The sequence below is a fragment of the Azolla caroliniana genome, unplaced genomic scaffold (assembly GCF_043228905.1).
Source record: "Azolla caroliniana isolate FFs.n. ecotype wild unplaced genomic scaffold, voAzoCaro1.0.p SCAF_17, whole genome shotgun sequence".
NCBI lineage: Eukaryota > Viridiplantae > Streptophyta > Polypodiopsida > Salviniales > Salviniaceae > Azolla > Azolla caroliniana.
Genome location: NW_028230452.1, coordinates 2,173,688 through 2,201,195, shown reverse-complemented (window position 1 = coordinate 2,201,195; position 27,508 = coordinate 2,173,688). Strand labels below are relative to the sequence as shown.

At 35.6% G+C, this 27,508-nt stretch overlaps 2 protein-coding genes across 6 annotated transcripts; both read left to right on the top strand.

Annotated features, from left to right (window-relative positions):
* Positions 1-5,659: 5,659 nt before the first annotated feature.
* Positions 5,660-21,863, top strand: LOC147852770 (uncharacterized). 5 transcript variants are annotated; one of them, XM_087333360.1, is made up of 22 exons: positions 5,660-5,700; positions 6,162-6,426; positions 8,625-8,693; positions 9,500-9,571; positions 9,705-9,782; positions 9,936-10,001; positions 13,055-13,127; positions 13,851-13,954; positions 14,115-14,174; positions 16,019-16,066; positions 16,270-16,404; positions 16,490-16,594; positions 16,677-16,790; positions 18,132-18,203; positions 18,442-18,544; positions 18,639-18,733; positions 18,984-19,129; positions 19,234-19,392; positions 19,574-19,655; positions 20,344-20,541; positions 21,300-21,459; positions 21,592-21,862. In XM_087333360.1, the coding sequence occupies exons 2-21, from the start codon at positions 6,328-6,330 to the stop codon at positions 21,411-21,413; spliced, it is 1,992 nt and encodes a 663-aa protein (XP_087189486.1). In that variant the 5' UTR covers positions 5,660-5,700; positions 6,162-6,327; the 3' UTR covers positions 21,414-21,459; positions 21,592-21,862. The 5 variants fall into 5 exon arrangements, with proteins under 5 accessions (XP_087189486.1, XP_087189485.1, XP_087189488.1 ...); XM_087333359.1 differs by having other exon boundaries at positions 21,546-21,862; XM_087333362.1 differs by lacking the exon at positions 8,625-8,693 and having other exon boundaries at positions 21,546-21,863.
* Positions 21,864-24,039: 2,176 nt separating this feature from the next.
* LOC147852769 (small ribosomal subunit protein uS17y-like) lies at positions 24,040-25,979 on the top strand. Its single transcript, XM_087333471.1, has 6 exons — positions 24,040-24,202; positions 24,305-24,345; positions 24,442-24,542; positions 25,235-25,379; positions 25,527-25,616; positions 25,697-25,979. The coding sequence occupies exons 1-6, from the start codon at positions 24,191-24,193 to the stop codon at positions 25,785-25,787; spliced, it is 480 nt and encodes a 159-aa protein (XP_087189597.1). The 5' UTR covers positions 24,040-24,190; the 3' UTR covers positions 25,788-25,979.
* The last annotated feature ends 1,529 nt before the right edge of the window (positions 25,980-27,508 follow it).

The window sequence follows — 27,508 nt, the reverse complement described above, 5'->3', positions numbered from 1 at the left end:
GACAAGCTCAAGAAAATTTGCTTATTTGACGTTCAAGAATTTTATACTAGTAGTGCAACCCCAATTATGCATATCATAACTTGATTGAAGACAGAGCTCAACTAGTGATGAATGTTTATAGTTTCACATACATGGCATATCACTTGTGGTATACCATGATGATGTTGCACTTTGGACAATACTTCTCGTCTCCCTTCCATGTGAAAATGTTCCTTTTGGGGGCAATGGTGAGTGGGTTGCCTTTGGCAATTGCTTCAAAACATCAATACATTTACATTATTCCATGGTTATTTTGTATACTGATCGAGGAGGATCCCAAGCATAGATTCCTTTCATGTCAATTTGGTAAGGTAGTGCGAGTGGTTATGCATTCTTGATTGAGGATATTTTGTCACCCTTTTTAACAGGTTTTCGTGATCAATAGCTTTACCCTCACAATTGTATAGGGTTCTTTTTTACTCCCTTAGGTGTTGGGGTATGTGGTACAATTGGAGCTAGAGAAATGGGTTATTGTTTTGTGGTCTCCGTGGAGTACAACACCATGAATGTAGGTTAAACTGGAATTTGATTTGGCAATTTTCATAACTCGATAGGAAATTTGTACCAAGAGGATTTGCATTTATGTCACAAATATTCCAACACCTTATAGGGTTAGCTTTTTCGTGAGATCCTTACTCACGAAGGGACTTTTTATATCATGATGTTTTAACATAAACATTCACCTACACACACACACACACACACATTGATAATAAAAGAAAGAGAGAGTCATAATTATACACATGCAAATATAAAGATTTAGACCCATGATAGCCTAATAGTTTACTACCAGGGCAAAGCTTGATTAGAAAAAAAAGACAAAGACATGATGATGAGATATAACACACTCCCAAATCATGTCGGCAAAAATGTGAAAGGTTAAATCACAAGTTAGGCTTGTTTTGGAAATTCATTGTTTGGATGATCATTTGTGAGTTTTTTGTGATTAAGTATATTAGCAAAGAAAATGCTTGGAGTCATTGGCAATTATTTATTGTTTGAAGTTCTTCAAATCTAGTGCAACCTTTGTAGGAATTCTTGAAAACCATGCACAATGCTCTAATATGCAAGGAATTCCAAAATGACATGTTCTTCTTTTGCACAGTTTACATATTCTCCCTTTCTACTCAATGATTAACTAACTCCCGATTTCTATTTTTCAATGAATGCAAGCATGCACACTCTAGTGTTATTGACAAATCTCTCTCACACTTAGGCATGGGTGTTTGAATGTAAGGTTGGGCTTCAACCAATTAGCTTGAGAAAACTTTCCAAAATCGAGTTTTTTTTTTTCCAAAAAAATTCCTTCAATAGTATTAAGAAAAGCGTCGGAAGGCTACAAAATGTACAATCACAGAGTGTTATATACAAAAGAGATGGTCAGGGCAAGGATCGAGGTTGATAATATTTCCAATTTGGTCCTTGAGAGGAAACCGTGAACAAAGGCAACTTCCTCCATAACGGCAATAATTTTTTCCTTTTCTTAAGAACAACCTCCGAAGATCCCAACATGTTGTCATATTGCCCATGCACTACCGCCAATAAGCTCTCCCATAATTTTGGCAATATATTTGAGAGAAGAGGAATTGTGGAATCATGTCGTCTTTTACAATGATACTTTTATAACATCCATAATGTAACCGTAGATATTGTTTTCCATACATGGGTTGCACGCATTTGATTGAGAGGTAGCTGAAAAGGGGAGATAGAAATTAGATGCACGTTGATGACTGCCATAGCTTATGGAGTATCATTTGCCTCATACAACAAGAGACCATAATGGAGAACCCCCCATACCATTGATCCCCACGAGAAGAGGCAACCTACATTAATTTTCAGGAATAAAGAAAGAACTTTATTCCATACCTATTGGGCTAGTGAGTAGGACCAACGAGCATACTTGGTAGTTTCCTACATATGTCGCCGCAATAACAACATTGTCTTAGAACGGTTGCCACATCTCCTTTCAATGATTGACCTACTGGTAGGGACTCTATACGATCGAACTCGTACTCTTTTTTTGGATCAACTAGGAGGAATGGCAATTCAAATTCCTAGACTATTTATAATGTTTACTATCTTTTCGTTTGCACCTTTAGCATTACCAGGAATGAGTGGGTTCACATCAGAATCATTAGTATTCCCGGAGTTGTCACTAACAAGCAATATTCGTTCTTATTCAAAGTTGGAATAATTGTAGTAGAAGCTATTGGTACAACATTAACCCCCATCTATCCATTATCTATGTTACGTCGAACCTTTTATGGGTACAAACAATCCAACAAATTAGATCTGTATCTAACCGATTCTTGAACTAGAGAACTATTTACTTTAGTTTGTCTTTTCCTACCTATACTAGGTATCGGTCTATACACAAACATGGTTATGAGTTTATGGAACAATGATGTACTTTCAATTTTGTCATTTGAAGAGAATATATTTTGACGGTCCCCTGAAAGACCAAATCCATTTCCAATAAGCCTTCAAACAAATGCTTGAAACACCCCACTTATTCCATTACTTTTGAGCTGCAGGAGATGGAACATTCTTAGACACGAATAAGGTTCTACCCAATTTCACAGTGTTGCCACATCTCCTTTCAATGACTGACCTACTAGTAGTGTTGCATGTAGTAAAAGCCATCTGAAGAGAATATATTTGGATGGTCCCCTGAAATACCAAATCCATTTCCAATAAGCCTTCAAATGAATGCTTGAAACACCCCACTTATTCCAGTGCTTTTGAGCTATAGAAGATGGAACATTCTTAGACATGAGTAAGGTTTTGCCAAATTTCACAATGTACTGAAGAATGGAACTTTCTACAATGGATCCATCATGGGACTGGTCCAAAACCATCCCCCTAGGTCCCACATTAACCTAGGGGGCATAAAAGTCTACTAGGTTTCTTCTCACTTATATGATTATTGCAAAGTACTAGGTATTGGTATAAGGTTCTAAATGGTGGCATGGAAATTTATTTTGTATTTTCTTTTATTCCATGAGCTTGTTGGTGTATTGCCTTGTTACATGCCATATACATTGAGCTTCTTTGACAAGCAAACAATGGTCATTGTCATGAACATTGCTTTGTTTACATAATTGTAGAATGTGGAACTTTGGGCTATAAAATGTAATCTACAAATTCATTCCCGTATATGGGCATTTGTTGTATAAAAGCAGAGGAAATAAACATATTGGGAGAAGAAGTAACCATAGCATGGTGTAGACAAGTGTTTAGTTTACCATTGATACTTAATCCCCTCTTAGATGTCATTAGGTCAATCATCCTATCGTCGTAACGTCAAGCTAAAAACTATAGCCTACAAATTCGTTCATAATATGAACATTTCACCAAGAAAATGTAATAAAAGTAAATATGTTGGAGGAATGGTATCCCATAACATTTGCTAAACGTTTTCTCACAATTGGCCCCAATAGATATAAATTTATTGCTATGGTTACCGATGGCATTGTGGATCCGCGTACAATTTTGATGCATAACCATGCATCCAAAACAATACCAATTTAGTGTTTTATGGCCACTTATTAATTTGGGATGATTTTATGATTGTATGCACATATATAACAACCATTGTTTTCTCGTATCATAATATGAACCATCCCACCAAGACAAATGATATTGCAATCCATGGTAACTTCTAACAAAATTATTTGGTATCTCTATAAATGATGTAAGCTTTAGGTTTACCATTGTATTCTTATGCCATTGTTGGGGAAAACAATAATAAAGAGGAATTAGCTTACCACTACAAATATCATCAATCTCTATGTATAAATGTACAGGGGAGCATATAATAGGTTAAATACCAAGGAAAAGATTAAAACATGTTCCTTTATGTATTTATTAGTGGAGATGCATGGATACATAAATCACATGAATTACTACAAACATTAAAGGGCAAAACATGTGAATGAAGCCATTGTAGCTTACAATATGCCACACCTCCATTTAGCTCAACGGTGAACACAACACACATTGTGGTGGCTCATCAACATAGTACATCATTAAGGTGTGCTTTGTAGACTACTCACATAAGTCATGAAAACTAAAGGAATGTATGACGATGTCAATATTTCCTTACACACTGATTTTCCATAAGAATAATCACTCATGGGTCAAATACAATGCAAGAGGGTTTCGAAAGCCTTTAGGACAATTGATGTAGGTAATACCAAGGTAAAACATGTGTGGGTTCTCGTAGTTTGGAATAGATTGGGGGATGGAGAGCCCATTGAGAACATTCATATGCAATTTTAAGGCGAACCAAAACGTCTCAAAATAATTGGAGTTGTCAAGACAATGTTCATGACGTGAAAGCATTGGTTGCTAAACATAGGTCAAAAGCTAAGGCATTGAGCTAGAAAAGTAGACCATACATTCAGTCACAATGGAGTAGAACTTTGAGCAAATATGCTATCATTTCTCTTCTTCTTATTGGTATAAGTAGACACGTGTTGAAGGTTGCATAAAATTGTCTCAAAGGCATCTTCCAAGGTAGCACATTTGAAGCATCTTATATGAAAGCAACATACTTCAAGTATCTTGCAACGGGTCATCTACTTATTTGTTAATTCTGTTGTGAAGGGGGGAAAGTCAAGCAAGTTGGGAGCCAAAGACTTGTTGAGTCTGCTACCACCGCCCAAGGAAGGTGGTCATGAAGTCATGTAGAGAGAGAGAGAGAGAGAGAGAGAGAGAGAGAGAGAGAGAGAGATCTCCGATGGATGTAGCTCAGTTGGTAAGGTTGCCCAATGGAGACCAAGAGGTCATGGATTTAACCCCTACATTCCACAATACCATCTAGTGAATTAAGATATGTATATGTTTGAAGTAATAAAGAAGTGAGAACATTGGGTTTCGAACATAGGACACGGTACTAGTAAACAACAGAGAGACAATAGATTGCATTTAAATTAGGGAAAAGTACCACGATACCCCTGGAAGTTCGTCTATTTACTAGAATGCCCCTGGAAGTTCCAAATTTACCAAACTACCCCTATGTCCAAAAAATTACACTTTACAAAGTAATTATACACTCAAATCTACAAGCCCTATTTACCAAAGATGGAAGAAATGGACCCGAACTAGCCCTATTTACCAAAGATTTGAGTGTATAATTACTTTATAAAGTGTACTTTTTTGGACACAGGGGTAGTTTGGTATATTTGGAACTCCCAGGGGCATTCTGGTAAATAGACGAACTTCCAGGGGTATCCTGGTACTTTTCCCTTTAAATTAATATAAAATATAATTAAAATTTTATTTATTTATTCAGCTGGTGTGGACAAGAAGTCCATACGATTCTTTTGTAGATAGAGAGAGAGAGAGAGAGAGAGAGAGAGAGAGAGAGAGAGAGATGGGTGCTAGTAGCTCTAACAGCAGAGAGAGTCGAGACAATAGAGTCCATTGAAATTTTAAATTAAATATTACATAGCAATATAAAAAAAAATTAGGAATTAAAAAATTAATTTATTCAGCCAGTGCTGACAAGAAGTCCATTCGATTCTTTTGTAAAGAACCTTCTTCGCCATCGCACGCTGCTGCTGCAAACGTCAATTGTCCGTTTCTCCGATGTTTTTTTTTTCAGTTAAACTCCCCCCCCCCCCCCCCCCCTCTTCGATTGACCGGGAAATAGTACAGGTAACTGAGTCTCTCACTCTATATAGCCGCAATTTCGGAGTATATAAATCAATGGCCCCGTATATTTCCACTGGAAGCCATCATGCCAGTTCAAATTCCATATTTGTATACCTTTCGTGTTCCACCAAACACATTCTAGACTATTTTATTCCACTGTACATGCATGTGCTGTTGAAAGAAATCATGGCCTTAAATGTGACTCCATTGTGTGCATGCATGTTGTGCAGTTGTAAAAAAGCATGGCTTTAAGTGTAGATGGTCTATTGAAAATTATCTACATGGTAGTTCCACTTCTAGCGTTGTAATGACAACAAGTAAAACTATACATGTACATCTATTTGATCATGACGAATTGCAATGCATGTGTACGCGATGTAGAAGTGCAATATTTTGTATTTTATTTGATTTGAACAATACTTTGGACGTATATGTGAGTAATCCAATCATCATATTTATGTCAGTAAATTGGGAGGCAATCAGTGGTACCAGAAATGTATTCTGTGCTTTTTGGGTCACTTCCGATGTCCAATCTGAGAGATGCAATGGTGGAGTTTCCTCCATCCAGAAATGATGCGAATGTGCATTGTTTTCCTTGCGCCTTTGTAGTGTTGATCTGACCTTAGTGGGATGGAGGGTGCTACAGCAGGATTTCGCTCCTTGCTGGAGGAGAAAGAAAAGGAAATCCTTAACATCCACGAAAGCAAGGTTTCCGAATTGGAATATCAGGTACTCATCCTTCCATAATCTTCTTCCATTTTGCATTCAATTCGTGTCCATTCAGCTATAAGAAGTGTTTTTTCACCTGTCCACATTGCCCTGTTAACATTCAATACTAAAAGAATGGAGGACTTTAGGTCCATTTTGCTTTCTAGGGAGGATTCCAGATTCAGTTTCCTTCCCTCATATGGACCGAAATTTCCAGGCACGTAGATGCATTTCATTTGGTTCCTAATTACTTTATACATCCTATTGTGTGTCAGGCACTGTCCGCCTACTGTATGTTTTTTTTTGTAGATTGTTACTTCCTTCAGAATTAAACAGCACCATTACTTTATCTTATCAGGGATATAACATCCATGTCTTTCTTTCCATTGGTAAGGCCAGTAAGAAAGTTGATATACATTCAATCATATCTCAGAAATTTACTCAGAAGTTTCAACTTCAAAGAGGTTATACACCAAATGGATCTAGTTTTCGGTATAGTAGAAGATGTGTCTCCCTGCATGACATGGATTTGAAATATTCATGAATGGAATATTCATCATTTGTGTCACAGGCTGGAAACTATTCCTGGACATTTTCTTTGCCCGATACAGAATGATTTGTCCCTGCCTGGACCATCATAAGTAAAGCTGTAACAAAACTATTTTTTTATCTGCTTAGAACCATCCTGGATTTCAAATGCAGTTAATATATAAGCCCTGTTGTGAAACAGAAGAAGAATGAGATGGTTAGGCCCAGAACCAATGTGAAGGGTGACATGAAGCATACTATAGCAAAAGAGTATTATATCAACATCCTTGCATAATGACATAAGAACACTCACCTTCATCGTATTTGAGGCTCTTCTTGAATGATGATAAACGAAATAATTTAATTTCCCATCAGATGCATGCTATAGGTGGAAAATTCAGAATGCACACTATATATACTATTTAATTCACGTCAAGTAGATCGGATGCATGTAATAGGTGAAAATTCTTCAGAATGTGCTCTATACATACTATCCAATTTACTTCAAGTAGATTGGGATGTATCATATGTTAGATAGGGAAAATTCTTCAATGCGTACTATACATATTATTGAATTTACTCTTAGCAGATTAATAGTGACCTGATCAAAAAGCATAACCAGAGCAGGAACCATGAAAAGTAAACCATAAATCATATTGAAGGATATTGATGACAAAATCTCTTGTTCAGGAGCATTCCCTGAACGCTGGGGAGAGGTAGAATGGGTTAATATTGCAATACATATTAAAGTTAACCATATTTCTCTCTCCTTCTTCCCTCTCCCATTCACTCATTTGTAGGACCATATTGTTCTGTTCACGTGAAGGTATGTGAATCCCGAAATGGTCTCTGGGGCTATGCCTAATGACAAAAATGAGAATAAAGGAATTCACAAAATATATGGATATGAGAAAACATACCTGGATGTTCATAAACAATCTGAAGCAATGCACATCTTAGGTACAAAGACGCAGTCATCTATCAGTTTGATACAAAATATGATACCAATTTAGATACTAAACGTTCACTTGAAATTTCACCTTGACTGCTTCAGGGGTGAAACATTTCTTGGATATTTTTCATCAGTCTTGAAGGCATGATTCAATCCCTGTAATCACATGAATTTTGACTTGCTACCCTTGATTTTGTTATCTACTAGAGAATTTTCTTCAGCCACCATTGCTTCGTTTATATGAGTATTCCTCAAGCACGGTTCTTGGTCAGCTTTAGTTTAGCTTTAGTATGTATCTTGCGATTGCATCTTTACATTTATTGATGCGTAGAGAACCTAGGTATTGCGCAACATATGCCACTTTTGTTTTCTCTTTCTTGTCAGTTAGGGGTCTCTATTTTATGTTCTTTCAGGTTAGTCGAAGGTAATATATATGAAACTTTCATATTCTCTTTCTTTTTGGTTAAGGGTCACTATTTTCTGTCTGTTAAAGTTGAAGGTAGCTATTAGACTGGTTTTATGGAAGATATATATAAAAGAAGGAATATTTATCCATTAACAATATTTATCAAAGTTTTACTAGCATTGTGAAATATCTGTACATATAAGAATCCATACGTTTACATGAAATCTCTCATTCTGAAATTCTGAAGAGTGATTCTTATACATGATCAATAATTCTGAAACTCTGAAGAGCGAAACTTGACTTGTTAGATACTCTTATTGAAATGTTTTCCAGATTTTGGGACAGAAGAAAGAGTTTCTTGCATTAGAAAACTTATATGTTCAATTACAGGAAGATTTCAAGGTATAAATTTTATTTAATGAAACTGTTTTCTCTGGATTCTTGTTTGACATTACTCTTTTGCATTGTCTACAAACGATTGAATGTTTTTCTGTCACTTTGAACATTGTTTCTACTTAACATTATCTTGGTGCTACATAGTCAACTACTCTTCTGCACTGAATTACATTTGAGTCTTCAATGCACATATTATGGACGTACAAGACTCAAATCGAACAATATGGCTGTTCTTGATTCTTGTCTTGTATAGGATGTAGGGTTTCAACTTTCTTGGAAAATTATTTTGTCTATGAAAGGAGATAGTTTACATTAGAGCTTCCTTTGGGTGTATGGTTTCTGATCCATGTGGGTCAATCATTTCTATACGTGCCTAACTACCTCCCATTTGGGGAAATTACAACCAGCAAAGTTGTGACCTATAAATAGCCCCCTCCTCACTATCTCATTCAGCTTTCATCCGTCTAAAACATCCCTATTAATGCGCATTTGTGCTTGTTACTGCAGCCCATTCACAAATCTTCTCACCCTCTTGCAAGAAGCTCATAGCTGGGGACACTGTCTTTTAAGATTAGTACAATGTTCATTTCTATTTACTGTTTTATGTCTCATCTCATGTTTTTATGCAACCTCATTGTCTAGGCATAGTGTGATCATGGAATGTTTGAAATATCTTTTTCTTTTCATATAATTAAGACAGTTTTGATTCATACGCATTTATAAAATCTCAAGGGAGTAGTTGTTCAGTTTATGAAATCGTTGTTGAGATGAATGCTATATTGCTCTCTAAAATGAAGCCAAACCTACTGCAGTACAACCTTGCACTTCTTGATGACCGGGATGTAGAACTAGAGCAGTATGAGTCTTTATTCGAGATGATTGAGGTATATCATTATGATTATAGATCCTATTTAAAAATGTGTATGTATGAAAGCCGGACAATTTTTGGAGGTTGAATGATATCATGAGTAATCCATGTAGCACATTATGATAAGAAACCAATTTTTATTTAACCAGGTCTCTTTGAAAGAAAAAGATTCAGCATTGGAAGAGCTAAGAAATTCTATGTCTAAATCTGAGACAAATTATTTGAAGGTAGCAAATTGGTGACATTTTAATGTTCTTTTAAGCTCCAAAGCAAAATCTTTAAAGAAACAGTAAAACTGGGGCTCGAACTTCCTAGGTATAATTTATCATCCTTTCCAAAATGAAGAAGAAATTGTAAGAACTCATTAATTTGTTCTATAGGAAAAAGAAGAACTAACAAATTGTCAAAAGTCAATGCTGCAACAGATACAGTGCCTACAGCTAGAGGTGTGTTATGTTCCAAACTGACCTTTCTAAAATTTCCAATTTCTTGATTGTTTGCTCAATAGTTTCTTTAGGAAACACCATTATTCATGAATAGAAGAACATTTCTCTGTTTGGTTCAGCTCAGGGTACTGGAGGTAAACTAAAAAATATGCTTTTCTGGATTGAAAGGATTTGCTGACTGTAAGTTTTGAGGGTTTCTTAGATAGTGAGGATTTTTAGATATAATGAATGATCAACCCCAAGTTGTCAATTTATCCCCAGAAGTACTCTTAGAGTGCACATTTTGTGATAGCGCCCCAAATGAGGAGTAGCTATTGTGCAACCCGACCATATGGGTCGATAAGGTATCAATCTAGGAAACCATGGATGAGTAGGACACAATGTATTTAGGAAAGAGCGAAGTAGGCTAATAGGATTGACTAATTAAGTCAACTACAAGAATATTTGGTGGGCAAGTTATGATGTACTTAGTCTTGAAGTATATGCCATTGACTTTACGATAAGTACTATCTGGCACTAGATTGTATCTAGGGAGTTGGGTCATATTAAATGACAAGTCAGTTGACAAAAAAGGAATATCTCCACTACTATCAACTGACTACACATTTAAAGTTACACTCAGACCAAACGGAGAATATAATCCACTCTCTTACATAGTGGTTGTGACTTTTATTGGTTCCCACTAATTTTTTGGTGAGCTGGTCCAGATCCCAACTAAGCTCTAAGGTGTGAGTGCATGGGTGAACTACCATTGTGAGTTATTCTCATAAGTAATAGAAAGTTTGCTTTCATATATCCATCTCTGTGATTGTAACTCTATATGTATATCTAATCAATTCTCAATATTTCTAACAAGGATTAATAACTCAAAAAACTCCTTTAGCTCAATGATGGAAAATATTTGTCTAGAAACTTAGTATGCTGAATATCCAGCTCTCTTTGCAGAAAAAGTTCATAATGAGCATGATGGGAGGTTGAAATTGGACTATTGTAAGACAGTGCAAATCTATTTGAGAAGTTAGTGAATGCAATGGGAAATATAGTTCTAGGGTTATATCATGGTGAAGAACTTCTAGTAAATAAATTTGTGCATCTTATAGGTCAGGTGGTATTGTGGGAAGCAAGGATCGGTTCAGATTTGTAGGTGATTCAACATGATGTAGGTGAGACATGCTCTGTCCGGAGTAAGGTGATATCCTGGATGTCTTATGTCAGCAAAGACAGGTCACCATCATAGCTCCTCGCTTGTTGACTTGGAATCTGATGAATGGTGTTCCTGCAGGTCAATACACAAGAACGTTGTAAATAGCTAGTCCATCTGCATCTCCAAGGGATAATATGCATTCATCATTAATCATACAAAGCATTATATCTGGGAAGCCTGCAGCTCTATTTCTTGGAATATTGGGTTCATTACCTTCAAAGGAGATCTGTTGATCACTTTTTTAGTATAGAAGTTGCCAGTGACTGGCAACATGACCTCATTCATTTTGACATATTTATGTCTAGGTATAATGGATGTATTTGACGATGTCATGTGAAAGTTATAAAGGAGTGATCTAGGTGCAATGTCCATGTTTCTGCCATTTGATTGCCTGTCATGCATCTATAAAAAATGATCGCAATGTCCATGTCTCTGCCATTTGATTGCCTGACATGCATCTATAAAAAATGATCCCTCATCTCTTTGCATTCTTGTGTTGACTGCCTCCAACCCTACTACCATTTCTGAATCCTCAGGTTCCTTATATGTATCCTATTAATAGTCTACCTTCTCAGTATTGGTATACCTCCATGTAGAGCATGAACTTTTCTCTAAAGTTCTCTTCTCTAAATTGCTTAACATGCATTCATAAAAACAATACCTCGTCTCTTTGCATTTTTGTGTCATCTGGTCTACCCATACTGCTAAATCTAAATGTTGTGGTCCCTCCCATGCATCTTGTTACTTTCTAGTAATTTACTTTCTTGGCATTGTTGTGTCTGTCTAGACCACAGTCTTTATCTCTGAAGCTCTCTGCAAGAAAGCAAAAGTGAATTTCCTTTCTAGTAATCCACTTTATTGGCATTTTGGTGCATGTAGGCCATGTCCACCTCGACCATGAACCCATCACCTTTCTCACTGCCAAATAAAGGTCATTATCACTTGACACTGAAGGTTCCCTTGCTTCGGAGATTGCTCCATCTCGGATTGGCCCATGTTGGAGATTACTCGAAGGCAGAAGTTTCAATCCATATAAGCTCAGAATGTTAAGTTTTTAGCTATGCGATTCTCTGGGACCTTAGGCAGTTCTATTAATTAGTTATATTTATTTTGGTTTGTTGTTCTCAAAGATGGGACAATTTAAGATGTAACCTCTTGTTTGTCCTTCTACGTCCTTTTCTCCTTTTAAAAGATGTTAATATATCTTTCTTTCTTTCTCTTCTTGTGGTGAATATTGGGGACATGTCCCTCCTTGGTCATAAAATGAACCTGTGAAATCTCAAGAAAAATCCAGTTGAATCATGACATGGATAATTGCAATACTCAGCCAAATTGCCTGATTAAATGCTCTTTTGGATTTCTTTAAAATGCAGCTTTTATGCGACAAGCCTAATGCCTTGATGTACCCAATAATTGCAAAAGATAGGTCTGCTATTTAAAGATATTATAGATGCTTCAAAAAGAAACCAATAGATCCATGCCTCTATATGGTTCTGATGTTGTCATTGCCTTTCCATGAACATCTGATTTATCCTGTTAAGAAATCTACAATAAAATGAATTATATGCAAGTTGTAGAACTCTTAATAGAGCTCTTTCAAGCAGCAACATAGCATCAGTGACGTGAGATGGATGTACTTGACATGGACAGAACATTGACGGATTGAAAAGTTTTTGGTGGGGTTTGTTGGACTGCTAGTATAACTATTCCTTCTCTTTATTGCTAATATACATCTAATGCTGCATCATGCTGTTATTAAGTGTCTCTCTACTTATTTTGTTTGGTTATTACAAAGTGGTATATCTAACTTGATTATTTGTTCCATAAAATCTGGGGGAGAGGTTTTCAGTTGGAAAAATTGCAGGTAGAAAATGATGCAAAATTTAAGAAACAAGCGCAATCATTTGAATTGAGGAAAGAAGGTGAAATTCATACATTCCCATTGTTTATCATGTTTATTAAGAAGATCAATGATTTGAACTAGCTAAAAGGGGAAAAAGATTTTGTTAATCATTTTGTACACATTTATTTTTGAAAACTGAATATTTGGATGGTGATACCTAGAATTCAGGCTTCTGTCATGAACTGCTCTGTTTATCACATCATTGCTACTGTCAATTTATGCTAGGGGTTTCTGTTTTCCCTTTTTTCTACACAATAGTAGAAGCCACTACATTTGAGGGTCCTTTGGATGACAGGCTTGGCATGATAAAGACTCATAGTGCATTTAATTCCTATTACATTTTAGGAGGGACCCAAATGGCCTTCTCCAGCCTAAATCTGGTATTTTTGTCAAAGGGTTTTGTGAAGCCAAAAAGCAACAATACATCCTTTTATTATTTCATTTAATCCCTTCAATAATGGCTCAAAAAGTTGTTATTTTATTGAGGATGGTGAAGCCTCACCTGAACTTAGCTTGACCCTGTGCGTGCTATCTGTTTCTTTGAGTTGTTTGCTGAACTCATCCTAGAGTGAAGTCATATATCTTGTCTAGGTAATGATCAATCATGCTGACTCTGTAAACCATAAATAGTTTAAAGCTTACCAAATGGAGTGAATGTGGAAGACAAGCATTATATTAGTTGGCTGATCACTGCATATAATGTCTTTGTATGCTCCTTCTAAAGAACGTGCACTTGTTTCAGAAATGAAGTGTGAAGTCTTGGAGAAAGAGAAACAAGTTCGTCAATTGAAAAAGTTTGAGGAAGAGCATGTGCAGAACTTAGAAAAACAGCTTGCATTATATCAGGTTTGCTTACTAGTAGCATAAGCTGATGATACAAATGAGTTTATAAATTAGATAAACATGGTTTGAATGTTCATTAATAATTATTAGGAAGAGATTTCCTAGAGCTTCGAAATGTTTCCTTTCATATATGGAAGATTCAAAGTCTTGTTTTTTTGTACAGTGCAAATTTGATGCAGTTGAGATAAAGCTACATAATATGGAGACTAATTACATGCAATTTGTAAGTTCTTCTATATAGTGAGTTTTTTTCAATAACTGAAGATAGAGATTGAAGGCAATAGTTTATTTAATCTTAGAAAGAGTGTCTCTTATAAACAAAGCTTGAGAGCATGTTTTATGTCCTCACATATGGCAAATGAATATAAGTGATATCACAGCTTCTGCCTTTTAGTTAATAATCCAATCAAAATTGTCTTAAGAGTACGTATTCTTTCTGGGGCAAATAACTCTTCTTGTATTCTTATTCATAGTTACTTTTCTCAATGATGAAAGATTTTATGCATTTCCAGACATCCCTGCAACCCTCTATGTAGATCAATGTAGAGAACAAGAGGTTCTATATAGAGAAGACATAGGTTTTTCATAATCATCTCTTCGTGTTTATGAACAGAAGATGCTTCCATTGGCTTTGACTTCATGACATCTCTATAATTTGGTCAATTGCGCGCAAAACATTGCATCTGTCAGCGTTGCCATTAGTTGGAATGTTGTCTATCACTGGTCAATTTATTATGATTTGAAAGGTACCATTATCCTTCTAGCGAGAACAATGTCTAGGACTATTCTATTACAGATATAGAGATGATTCTTTTTAGAAATAAGAGGATGCTTACAAATCCACTGGTGTTGAGAACCCTGAGAAACTTTTCTGTGCAAACATTAGCACTTTTACTAAGGCAGATAAACCGTACAGATGTTAGCCATGGTTCTGAACAGTTTCTGTAGATAGAGTCATTGCTTTATGTCATGCACACGATCTATGAACCCCCTGAATCATTGCCCAAATGCTCACATCATAGTCAGATCCTTGAAATCATGTCTTCCTCACTTCACTGGACTCTCCAAATTGGATCAACCATGGTGAAGATATCTAAAGAGAATTAATTTTCATTTCCTGTGATCAGGATCAACTCTTGATCTTTGTGTTATAGGATATTGATTAACATGTTACAATGTCTTATTTTTCTTTTCTAAAAGATTTACTCAGCATAATGTGTTGTGTTCATGTATACCTCATGAATATCTTAGATCCTAGAGTAAATTCAAGTAGATCCAATTAGTGATTATGGTAATTCTGTTGTTGTGGAGCTCTGTTCAATTAGATAAAGACGATCACTAGCTTCCCTGCTGAATATATACATTTATAAAGGCCAAGAGTCATGTGCATACAAATGTTCCCCTACTAGTTCATCTGCCTTGTGCCTTGATTATAATAGCTCTGAATCACATAATGCTGATCAAGAGATAAGCTGGTTTAGAGTTGTAATAAAATAAATCCAGGATGGTCGATGGCTGTCATTGAATATTTGATTATGTAGTGAAGCTTGTAGTGAAGCATTACGTAGAAATCTATCCAATTTGAACATTGTTTTGAAAAACTTCCAGTACTGTTATATAACTGAAATATTATAATAGCTCTGAATCACATAATGCTGATCAAGAGAAGATGGTTTAGAGTTGTAATAAAATAGATACGGGATGGTTGATGGCTGTTATTGAATATTTGATTATGTAGTGAAGCTTGTAGTGAAGCATTACGTAGAAATCTATCCAATTTGAACATTGTTTTGAAAACTTCCAGTACTGTTATATAACTGAAAAATTGTGATATAAATTCAGGAAAAAATGTCACTAATGTATGTTAAGGGTTCTTGATGTAATGGATTTTTTTAACTGCCAGTATTTTATGGTAAGGTTCCTTGATATGATGGAATCTTGTATTTAACAAGGTTGTTTTGCTTCCAATGTTTATCTCTAGGGGAATGCCATGAAATTTTTTCTTGATGTTAAGAGAAATTTAACTGACAAATGTTTTCTTCTTATATTTCCTATGATTTTCACTAGGAGAAAGCCATGAAATCATCTCTTGATGATAAAATTAGAAGGATAGAGGTATTTTGGCTTAACTTTTAAAGTGTTAACACTAATCCTTATATGAAACTATTACTAGGAAGGCATTCAACGATCCAGTAATTTCATTTCTACACATTTTCCGTACTACTAAACTCTGTTGTCTGGTTTATAGTGGCTTTGCAATATCTTGGAGACTGTTTTTAATAATTTGGTTTCTAATATAAATTTTTGTTGAGATGCAGGAGCTCACATTTGACATCAGAAAAATTATAGTTGATGATGATAACGTATGGAATCAATATGAAAACAATTTAAGGAGACTTAGAGATGATGCAAAGGTTGTAGAGAAGAAGTATTCAAAGTGCATTTCTAAGGAGGTGACCATGGATTTTGACTGCTTTACTGTAAAAGTTGATGGTTATATCGCCCGAGCTACAATGTTTATATCATTCTTATTTTTAGGCAGAAAAAAATGCTAGGTTAATGAAGTGTTTAGAGTCTACAGAATCCAGATTGCATGACTTCGAGACAACAATGGCAGAAAGATTGCACAGATTTTCCAGAAAAGTAATACAATGATGATTATTGTTTGTTATTCTGGAACTAAGTCTGTCAATTAACCTTCAACACTTGGTGTAACTTTATGCAGGTGCAATCCATGGAGCAAGAGTTGCTGGAATTGAAAGCATTTGAATCGAAAAGTAATCAAAAAATTGAAAACCATTATTCAGAGTTGATACAATTGCATGAGATTCACTTAAAAGTATGATAAAAGTAAAGCTATAATCATACCATTATATTAAGACGTGTAAAAGCTGTTATTCAGTTCTATTTTTATTCTTATTGTTATTAAAAAGGCTACATAGTAGTTCAGCAGTCAAATGTTTTCTGTATGTTTTTTATAAGTCTTATCAACAAGGTGAATTAGATGATCTACCTTTTATGGGATTTTATATAACTAGTATAGAAACTCGAAAAATATATACCAGACGCTGAATTACTCATTTGGTAAACTTGAGGTATACACCAAATAAGTACTTAACATGATTCAAAGGATAATCCTTTATTTTTGTAGTAGGTTACTGGTGGGAAAAATTACCTACACATAGCTTATATACCAGGAGACCAAAATTTTCGATATGTTTTGTGACTATTTGTGATAGATATGCCATCGATGTCAATGCCCTACAGTAATCTGTTGCAAGAACTTACTTGAAATTCACAGTATGGAGCAACCCAGAGAAATCACTCCTGAAATGAGTATAATTTAGACTGTTGAGCACAATGTGTTCTTCTGTCTTCACCTTATTTGTATTTCATAGTGTACCCAATCTTTCCTTTACATCCAAACCTGTCCATCTTCCTAACTCAATGTGTTGTTTGTATGACCTTGTTTGAATAAGAGCTATGGCACTTGCAGCGTACTGCAACATAGGTTCATTGACATACCCAGTTAATGTGCGATTTTGTGAATGCCCTTGCTTGTATGTCTACAACCTATTTCATTTTCTCTGGTCATAAATCTAATGCATCTGTAATTTCTCAGTTCTTGAACCAACCTCTAAGGTCATGCATCCAAATCAGTACTAGGGACGATGTCTATGGTATTTTGTGGCTTATAGCTTGTAATGCTTTAGTTTGGCAAACTGTATGCTGGCATGCTTTTGATTTTAGTTGCATGTCTATAGGCCCCTCTAGAGCTATCACCTTGTCTCAAGAAGCATGATCCACGACCATAGACCCAAGCAATCCAGGAATCATGGCAGTCCATCAATTGTGAGAGATAGAGAAAGCTGATTGACCAGAAGGATAGGGTCTGGGAGATAGAGAATGAAGCAGATGACTGTTTCAGCAAAGGAGATCAGTAGCAGAGCTTGACACTTTTTTTCTTGCTTCTATGCTCATATCTAAATACTTCTCTATATTTAAAATATTTTAAAAAAAACTAGTATGCTAAGAAATTTATTTGGCATCATAAATTCAACTATCACATCTTGATACAGACAATGAGAGTGTCCATTATGTGAAAGATTAAGCAGTGGTAAGTGAACGCACTTCTAGGTGACTGTTGTTTGTACATAACAAATTTGCTCAATCTGTACAGGAGGGAAAACAAGAAGCTTTCAAATGGAAGACTGAATGTGACAATCTTTACAGAAAGTGTACAGGATTAGAGGTATAAAGTAAGCTGACAGTTTCTCTTCATAATTTATGATTAGAAGAAACCCCTTGTAGAGCTTACTATAGCTGAGTGACAAGATGAATCTGCATTGTCTAAAATCTTCTGGATGACGTTGCGCCATAGTAATGCATAAGTTAATAAATATAACATGCATGTGCCACTGCATAGTATTGCACTTGCAATGTGGACTTCTTAATAATGAAACAGTGATACGAATTTTTTTTATTGGTAGAAACTCTCTCTTCAAAACAAAGAACTTGAAGCAGAGAATTGCCGTTTGCAAGAAAGCTTGATTGAGCTAAAAGATCAGAACGAGAAGATCCAAAAAGTTGTTGGTAACACTCAAAATGTGAATTAAAGATTGGTTTCGTAATTTCCGATTCAATAATGAGGCCACTTTCCTAGACAATCATCTTTATGTTTAAATAGCTATGCTTCGCTTGGAAATGGAAGCTCTACAAGATGCAACTTTAACAAAAAAAACTGAGCCAGCAAAGCAACACCTTTCTGGAAAACAGTTTGAGGTAGTTATGAAAGCCTAGAAATGGTTGTCGACTCCTTTCTATGTCATTATGTTACATGATTATTTTGCTTGTGGCACATGCATGCACACATATCTTAAGTGAAAATTCGATAGGACTTTTAGTTTTTAGTTGGGCTTGACCAACTGTCAGAAATGCCATTAGGTAGAAAGTGTAAATGATATCCTCCATCAAGAGAGATATCTTTCGTTGTTTCAACCACTTATTGCAATATTTTGATTGGTCAATATAGGTGGAAGCAGAAAAGGACATCAAACAAGAACTAGACTTTTTGAAACAGAGGATAACAAGTATCTCTTCCAAATTTGATGGAATTCACTCGAGTGTTCCTGTAACCAGGAAACCCATAAATTCCTCAGAAACCCTAGAAAGCAATTTGTAAGTACAATGCTTGTATTGCCATTCCAATTGTGAAAGTTGTAATGTTTTTCTTATGAGTAACTCTTCATTATGTCAAGAACTTTAATGACCACTGTTTATAGCTCAGATGAGAAATTGTCTGCAAAAATTTCTGAGTTGGAGCAAACTCAAATGAAGTTAAAAACACAGTTGGAGGCCACTCTTGCACATGCTGCAAAACTTGCAGATGAACGCGATCTTCTTATGGATCTTAACAACTCACTTCATGCTGACTTGAGCAGGTATTGAAACGAGAAATGACATTGCAGGTTCTTCATAGAATCTGGTTTATAATATTACATATTTTGTCCAACAATTTTTGTAATAGGTGATATTGTTGAAATTTCTTTTTGTGGGCTCTTCTTGTAGGCCTTTAGTGCCTATGCAATTTCCAAATATATGAAATAGATGAATTTTTCTCAGGAGTTTACCATGTCATTGTGTTGACCAACAGCATGTATTGGGCTGCAAAGAAAGACAAACACAACCACAGAATAACCCCACGGTATAAGCTGTTGATCCCATCATTTTCATTTGAAATAAAATGGAATATAACTGAACAGTGCACTGCATTTTGTTTCTCTATGTATACATTTCACAATCATCAAACGTAAAGACAGGAGTAGGTTATAAGTTTGGAACGTGTAGCGATCTATTCTTTGGAACATGTATTGATGAATAATTTCCCTTCCACAGAAAGTAAATGGAGTTCTATTTAACTGAGTTTTGAACCCAACGTTGTCAAATTAAACCTGTATAAAAGACCTATGAGCTAATGTGGAGCCTGAAACGTGTTTTGGCTTTTATGGGAAAAAACATGCAACTGGCTACTGCCGAAGGAACTTATTTGCTGTACAACATTAAACACCAACCAGATGGTCTGTAATGTCAAGACGACAGCAGATGACCTATATGGAAGAAAGGTTTATCCAGCTCACATCTTGGGAAACCATAGTTATCTACATTTGAGAAAGGATAATCTAGCTCGATCAGGTGATCTATAATGTCAAGGCTAGAGTGATGACCTATATGCAAAAAAGGGTCATCTTGATGGAATCATGTGAATAGTCTTTTGATACATCTCCAATTATGAAAGGAAGATGATTTACTTTAAGCCTCTTGTTAATGCAAAAAGACCATAAACTTTAACTGCCAATATTTTTTCTTTCACATGGTCATACAATTTGTTACAGGTTCACTCTCACTGTTGTGCAACATGGAATAGATGCAGTGGAGCAGATCCTCCCAATCAATGCTGTAATACTGTTTTGCCTAATCCAAACACGTATGATATGGTAGATCCAAAAGTTAATACAACAAAAAATAGGCTTCTTGTTGAAGGAAACAATGCCAGGTATCATGAACGGACGACATCCGACATCATTCACAAGGTTTTTCTACATGAACTGTACTTTCATATTTCTTCTCTTTGGCATTTTAAGTGTAAAACAGATGATCAATATCTTTATATGTTTTCATGATCCATCTTTCAAAACACCTCCTCTCCATTGGGTTGCCCTATATAGTGGTCATTCTCTAACAATGCAATGCAATCAATCAACATGTATGACATCAAAAGCATTCCAGCATCTTTAATTGGTTTTGAGAACATTCACTACAAATGCAGTGAGATCTATTGACATGTAAAGTGGTAAAAAAATACAGCATCTTTTATTGGTTTTGAGCAATTGCCATGCAGTTCCAGTGTGAAAGAAATATCTCATATTTTGGTTCTTTAGTAGTCGGTGCAATCTCTCTTCTATACTCTAAAATATGCTGACGGTTTGAAAAACCAAAATTCTCTAATATAGCTACAATAGTAAATATCATGTGAGCCTAAACTGAAAAAAACAAGCTGCAACACTTAAGTATTAGTTTTTCCCACATTGATTTAAGAGGTTTGATAGGTATGATTAGAGGTCCTTTAATAAAAAAGCTCACAAATGACCAGTTCCTACCATTTTGAAGTTCAGGTTTTGGGAACTTCAGTCTAGAATATCGTTCCAAGCTTTTTCATGAAAGTATAGCATAAGATGGCAATATTACATTCTCTCTTCTTTCTTATTTTCTAGTGTATGCATTTTTAATGATTTTCGCATCTTCATTTTATCCTCATGACAAAATCATGTTTCATGATGGTGATTCATAGGGAACATTGAGTCAACATGCCCGACTCAAATCTTTGTTTAGAAAACAAGAAGACATTCAAACCAAACCTAAAGTGCGCAACTATAACATCAAAGATGATGACATGTGTAGTTAATTTCCATCTACAAAAGTAGGATACAAGCAAGCACAAAATAATTATGGTAAGATGAGCAAACCACCTCCATACATATTTTTCTTTATATACATAATAGGTTCATCTCTTTCTTATGATATTTTCTTTTTGCAGGAATGATGATGCGAATAGTGTGGGTCTATGTTGCTTTGTTTTGTAGGTTGTGTTTGATGCATGCGAAAGTTTGACTTGATACCACTGATCAAAAGCTACATTCTTGTGTTTAAAATTCAAGGAGAGGGTTAAACATCAAAGACCAAACACTGAAGAGTTATCTTTTGAATGTTAAATAGAAGTTCTTTTAGGATATTTCCATGTAATGGTTGTTACATAAATGAAGACACTCTGGGGTTGTGAGAGAGAGGATGTACAATATATTATGATTGTAGAAATCGTGGACATTGATCAATCCATCAAGATTGATATTACACTTGTAAATACTACATGAAACATTTGAGAGTCCATAGTCAACAACTATTTTTAGATTGACAATCAATTTTTGTACCATCTATGAAGTAATATAATCTGATTCTAGAATATAATATTTTCTTCTTCTGTTTTAAATTTATCATCAGTTTCTTCTTCTTATATATAGGTAACATTCAACAATCTGCTATGCTAAGTAGATGTTTGGTTACAAACGAGTTTGTGCATTTCGATCTTTGCTAAGTGTAAGCTTTACACCACCTAACAAATAACGACCACACTAATATGCTTCATTTGTGAACCCATGATGAGCTTGTGAAATGTTGCCTATATGGTAGTGATGGTGGTCTAGACCATGCCAATAGTTTCAATGAATGTTGGAGTCATGGTTTGAGTTTTTAATGGATAAGAGTGTTTTCTCAATATAGAACTAGTATCGTCCACCGTATAACATGTTAACCAATTTGATGGTAACAATAGTGTTAAACTTTGAAAGACTTTGCATTGGAGATGTCTCACTCTCTACATAGGATTGCCATTGTTTGAGTCTAATAGAAGAATATTCACAAAAGGTGCTTTTGATCTTTAACGAGGGAAGTTCTCATTGTGTCATGTTTGTGCCACACAACTACAATGATTAAACCACACTAACACATAACTTGAGAATATATGGCCCATTCATTGTATTCGATACATGCTATTATAGAGGATTGTTGGATGTTCTAAATAATTTTACATGGTGTTTCCTTTGGTCTTGTGACATCGTGTTTGTTCTTGTCTTCGTTTGTTTTCACATGGACATTTGTACCAACAATTTGGTTTCTTTTTCTATTGGTTGTCTTTTAAGTACCTCACTTCTTAATCAAGTGGACATGAATGCACCTTGATCCTCTTGCTCAACAATCTTTTCATAAATAAGTTCACTTTAGAACCTTTCCAGATACTTTGTTTTTGACACAATTGAAATGCTTAGAACGGTGGAGATCGCTACAACCATACAAGTATTTGTTACACAAAGGATTGAATAAGTGTAGATGTAAGTCCATTAGCTCAATGGATGATTGTTGGTTGATGAGGGTTTGGATGCTATTGTATGGACGTATATCTAAAGTTAATTCATTTCATGCAAAGAGAGCTTGCATTATTCTTAGGGGCATCCTTAATGTTATGAGATGCTAAATTGTAAATCTCTTTCATCTAGATGCTCAATTGCTTAGAGATCAAACTTAGACACAATGATTCATGTAACTTTTTGTAATGTAGTTTATATAGACAAGACAAATAGAACAAAATGACACATTAATCACCCAAAGTTTGGGTGCCATTTCAATAAAGCATACTCAACGGTGCCAAGAAATTGTATGATAAATACTAACACATACAGAAAGAAGAATATTACAATGGTTTATATGTTGGGTTACTTGGGTATATCCATCCCGTCGAAAACTTATTCTAATTAACTATTGAATCATTCAAATATGATTTGTTTTTCTAGTGCTTGGTCTATTCTTCGGTATTGAACTTTGAAATAGAAATATCTACAAAATAGAAATATCACCTTCACTTGCAAATTGAACTCTTTCATTATGAATTTGTTGAAGTAAAAGTTTTAAATGGTAGCAATTGATTGTTTTTGTAATGAGTTCACACGGGTTCAAGTTCAACAAAATTCTCATTATTTAGCTTTATTACTTGAGCTAGTTTACAATACCAATTTTTTCTTTAGTTGGGGGTCGTCTCACATAACCGTGCAATCCTCCATAAACCAAATTTCAAGAATTCATATCATCTAAGAAGTCATATAGGTACTCTTCATATGAGCGAGCGATTGGCTACATGACTGAGAGCTTCAAAATATCATTGGGATGTATCGATTCCAAACTCATGCTTATCAAACGGTAGTGAAGCCGCAACACGTGTCACGTGTCATGTTAATAAGTAGAAAATGTTCTTATTTTGCAATATGGTACATCATTTCTAGCATTTGGGATGGATGGAGGTGGAGATGGAGTCCAGTCGTAGACACTCGGAGCATCACATTTCACCTCATTTTGATGTTTGATAAAAAAAAAGATATAGCAAATAGATGCATAAACATTGTTATATTATATGTATGCCTTCAAATACAAATACATAAATATGATAGTTTTTAAACCCTAACCCACCTTGGGTTTGATTTTAACCATGGTTAAATGACACCCTATGAAATCTGTCCAAACCCTAAGTAAGGCACTCCTTCCTGCGCGAGAGCTTCCGAAACCATCACAGACAGAAGACTGACCGCCCGACGGACGGCGAGAACGAGAGAATTCTTGAGCGACAGGTTCTAGGAGATGGCGGAGCAGGTAAATCCTCCTATCTCCTCTCTTCTGCTGAACACCATCTCTTCACCTCGTCTCTTCCTCACCACGTCGCTCACTTTCCTTTTTCCTTTCTCGTTCTTGCAGACGGAGCGTGCTTTTCTCAAACAGCCCAAGGTCTTCCTCAGGTAAGACTTCGATCTTCTGTGGACGGGCGTAGCTCTGAATGTCTTATTTTTCTAAGTTTCTCTTCTCTGATGTGTCGTTTTCTTTGATGTCTGCAGTAGCAAGATTGGTGGAAAGGGGAAAGCACCCGGAAAGTGTGGAAACCGGTTCTACAAGAACGTTGGGCTAGGGTTTAAGACACCTAGGGAAGCTATTGAAGGTTAGTCTCTTGGATCTCAAAACGTGAAGATGTCAATCTCTATTGCTTCATGCACTTCGTTATATGAGAGACTGTTGCCGGATGTAAAGGTTAATGTGATCCAAATACGTATTTTTCTGCCTCTTTCGAATGTTCTCTTTAACTTCTTGGCGAGCTGCTCGCGCGCTTAGAATGCGTATCACTGTAATGACATCGTGATACTATCGTTTTATTATCCCGAGAGAGGGAGAGATTTGGATATTAATTTATGGCATTCGAAATTCATTTTAGCAAGCTGCCATTAGCTCTTGAGAGCATACAATGTGATGCTTACACATCACAAACCTTGCCTCTTGTATATTCGTTTTTCGAGGTTTAGTTACCCATCAGGTATAAGTGAAACTATGTGCTAGGATCTGTTAGCGTTTGTCATTCAACTGGTGTGGGTGTAAATCAAAATCGAGCATTGAGTAATTTTTTTATTCTTTATTGATTATCATGACTCATGATTGCGAAAATTACTTAACTTTTTTGAGAAGAACTGATGGTTTGACTAGTATAATTATTAATTGTGGTAAGTGAGCAAGCTCTATCTTTGAATTGTATGTTTTCTCTTTTCGAAGAGCCAGAAACATGGTAATTCAGGGTCTACTTATCCAACTGTAAAGTGTCCTTTGTTAAAACTTAGAAACGGCTATTTTCTTGTATTGCAGGGACTTATATTGACAAGAAGTGCCCGTTCACCAGTAACGTGTCCATCAGGGGGCGTATCTTAACTGGAACAGTTAACTGCACCAAGATGACAAGGACAATCACTGTCCGAAGGGATTATTTGCACTTTGTGAAGAAGTACCAAAGGTAAGTTTCATTATAAGTGATGTTAACGGTTTAGGTATTGTCATGCTATTATATGATGTTGCATGTTTTTGTTCCACTGTTTTCCCTTGTAATGATATATTTGTAATTTGTATGGTCAGATTATCAAAATGATGTATGTGTGTGCAGGTATGAGAAGAGGCATTCCAATCTTTCTGCTCATGTCTCACCTTGTTTTCGAGTGAAGGAAGGCGACAAAGTCATCATTGGACAGTGCAGGTCAGTATCAGTTTATGTGTAATGGAATAGTTTTTTCCCAGTTGTAATGGGACAGTAACACAATTACCATTTTCTTGCAGGCCGCTATCAAAGACCGTAAGGTTTAATGTGCTTAAGGTCATCCCAATGGGATCATCAGAGGGTGGCAAGAAGGCATTCACAGGGATGTAAACTCTAATGCATGCTTTAGTGAATGAACATAGCATCTGGGAGAATGCTTGAGGTGATAGTGTTAGGAATTTCTAATATCTGCTGTATTACTTTTTCCTAGTCTATGGATGCTACATTGAGGATTTTGCTCCATTTCCCTCTTTTTGAGTGGTTACTATGCATTAATTTATATTTTGATTTAGTCTATGACAACCAGTGCTGATGTTTTGCTAATTTCCAGTACATTCATGTATAATGTTTAATTGTGGACTTCATAAGCCATTCCAATTTTGCTTCATCCTAGCAATTCTGTATTTTTAGTAGGGATGAAAATCTGCTTAGTTTTCTTGTTGGTCATCATGAACTGGGTACTTGATAGGTGCGGATGTTGCCAATCCAAGTGTATATTCTGTATACCTGCCAGTTTTGAATTATTGCAGAATCTGTTGAACTGCAATTTGGATTTGCGGACAATTTGCATTGATATGCAGTTGTCTCTTTGATATGGTGCATGCATTCAAGGTTGAGATTGAAACCCCCCTATAGAGCAATGGCTAAATTTTCTGAAATTTGTTGACTTGTCATTTGTGTGCCCACCTCATTTAACTGTTATGTGAGGAAGGTAGACTTTCTTGTTTTATTGTTAGTTAGTCTGAGAATGTGCTTACCTGTGAGATTTCCCATCTCTGTCTCAAATATAGTTTCATTACACATCTCATGCTCAGGCTTTTGCCTTCAGTCAGTAATTGTTTGATAACTAAATAACGCTTTGTTCTTGAACCTCAATAATTCTATTAGGAATGTGAGCCACTCAACTTCGTAACCTTGAATCGTCCTACTTTTATCAACAACACCTAGGAGCTTGTAGGCAGGTTTCTTCTGAAGAGTAAATGCATGGCAATTTATTTGAAAAAGAACTTGGGTTGCATGTGCCTGTTGAGAATGTTAGAACTTAGAAGCATTTCCAAGAATGTTTCTTGTTGAGAGAAATGAATGTTTCTTGTTGAGATGGAATCGCTCCCAAGAGTGTTCCCTCTTGAGAATGGTACATAATATTCATGTAAATATTTTCACATCTATTTGCCTTTGTTACTTAAATTATGCGATGTCAAAAAATATATGGTTGTGATGAGTAGCGCCTCCTACATTTGATTATTGTCTCTTGTGTGGTGGTTGTGTAGTTTAGGCTCTTGGTTTACTCTATTAAGCATTAACATAACTTCCTTGCTGCCATTTCCTTTTCCTATAATGAACTATGATTCATACTCTAGGTTAATTGTATGCATTGTAATGTGCCAAAAGGATTTGCTAGATAATGGAATTTCATCTAATCATTTTGATGTTTCATTTTCCATGTGAACAAGGCAAGGAGAATCTTCGCATGCATGACAAATCTTTATTTCTAGATTCAACATATGACATCTTTATTTCTATATTCAACATATTGTGTATCCCATTTTTGTATCTTCATTTTGTGGAATGTCATTATAGCTACCACATATGAGGAGATATGAGATACCACCTTGTCAATCCAAGAGTTTTAAAGATGTTAGAGTTTGAGCCTCTAGGACAAAAAATCCAAGGGTTTCCTTCTTATAATCTACATGTGGAACCAATCAAACAAGCAAAAGAATTGCTTGTACAATTCGGACACAAGAATGCACCTTTCTTACAACATTATGGGAGCAATTGGTTTCTTGACCCTATACCTATTAATCCAATATGAGACAAGATGGAAAAAT

What these genes read in the sequence shown, in the direction of transcription:
- LOC147852770 (XM_087333360.1), top strand. Translation starts at nt 6,328, where the DNA reads ATGGAGGGTGCTACAGCAGGATTTCGCTCCTTGCTGGAGGAGAAAGAA. An exon ending in CTTTATTCGAGATGATTGAG is followed by an intron (nt 9,572 to 9,704) that starts GTATATCATTAT and finishes TTATTTAACCAG; the next exon opens with GTCTCTTTGAAAGAAAAAGA. An exon ending in TACAGTGCCTACAGCTAGAG is followed by an intron (nt 10,002 to 13,054) that starts GTGTGTTATGTT and finishes AGAGGTTTTCAG; the next exon opens with TTGGAAAAATTGCAGGTAGA.
- LOC147852769 (XM_087333471.1), top strand. An exon ending in CAGCCCAAGGTCTTCCTCAG is followed by an intron (nt 24,346 to 24,441) that starts GTAAGACTTCGA and finishes TGATGTCTGCAG; the next exon opens with TAGCAAGATTGGTGGAAAGG. An exon ending in GTCATCATTGGACAGTGCAG is followed by an intron (nt 25,617 to 25,696) that starts GTCAGTATCAGT and finishes ATTTTCTTGCAG; the next exon opens with GCCGCTATCAAAGACCGTAA.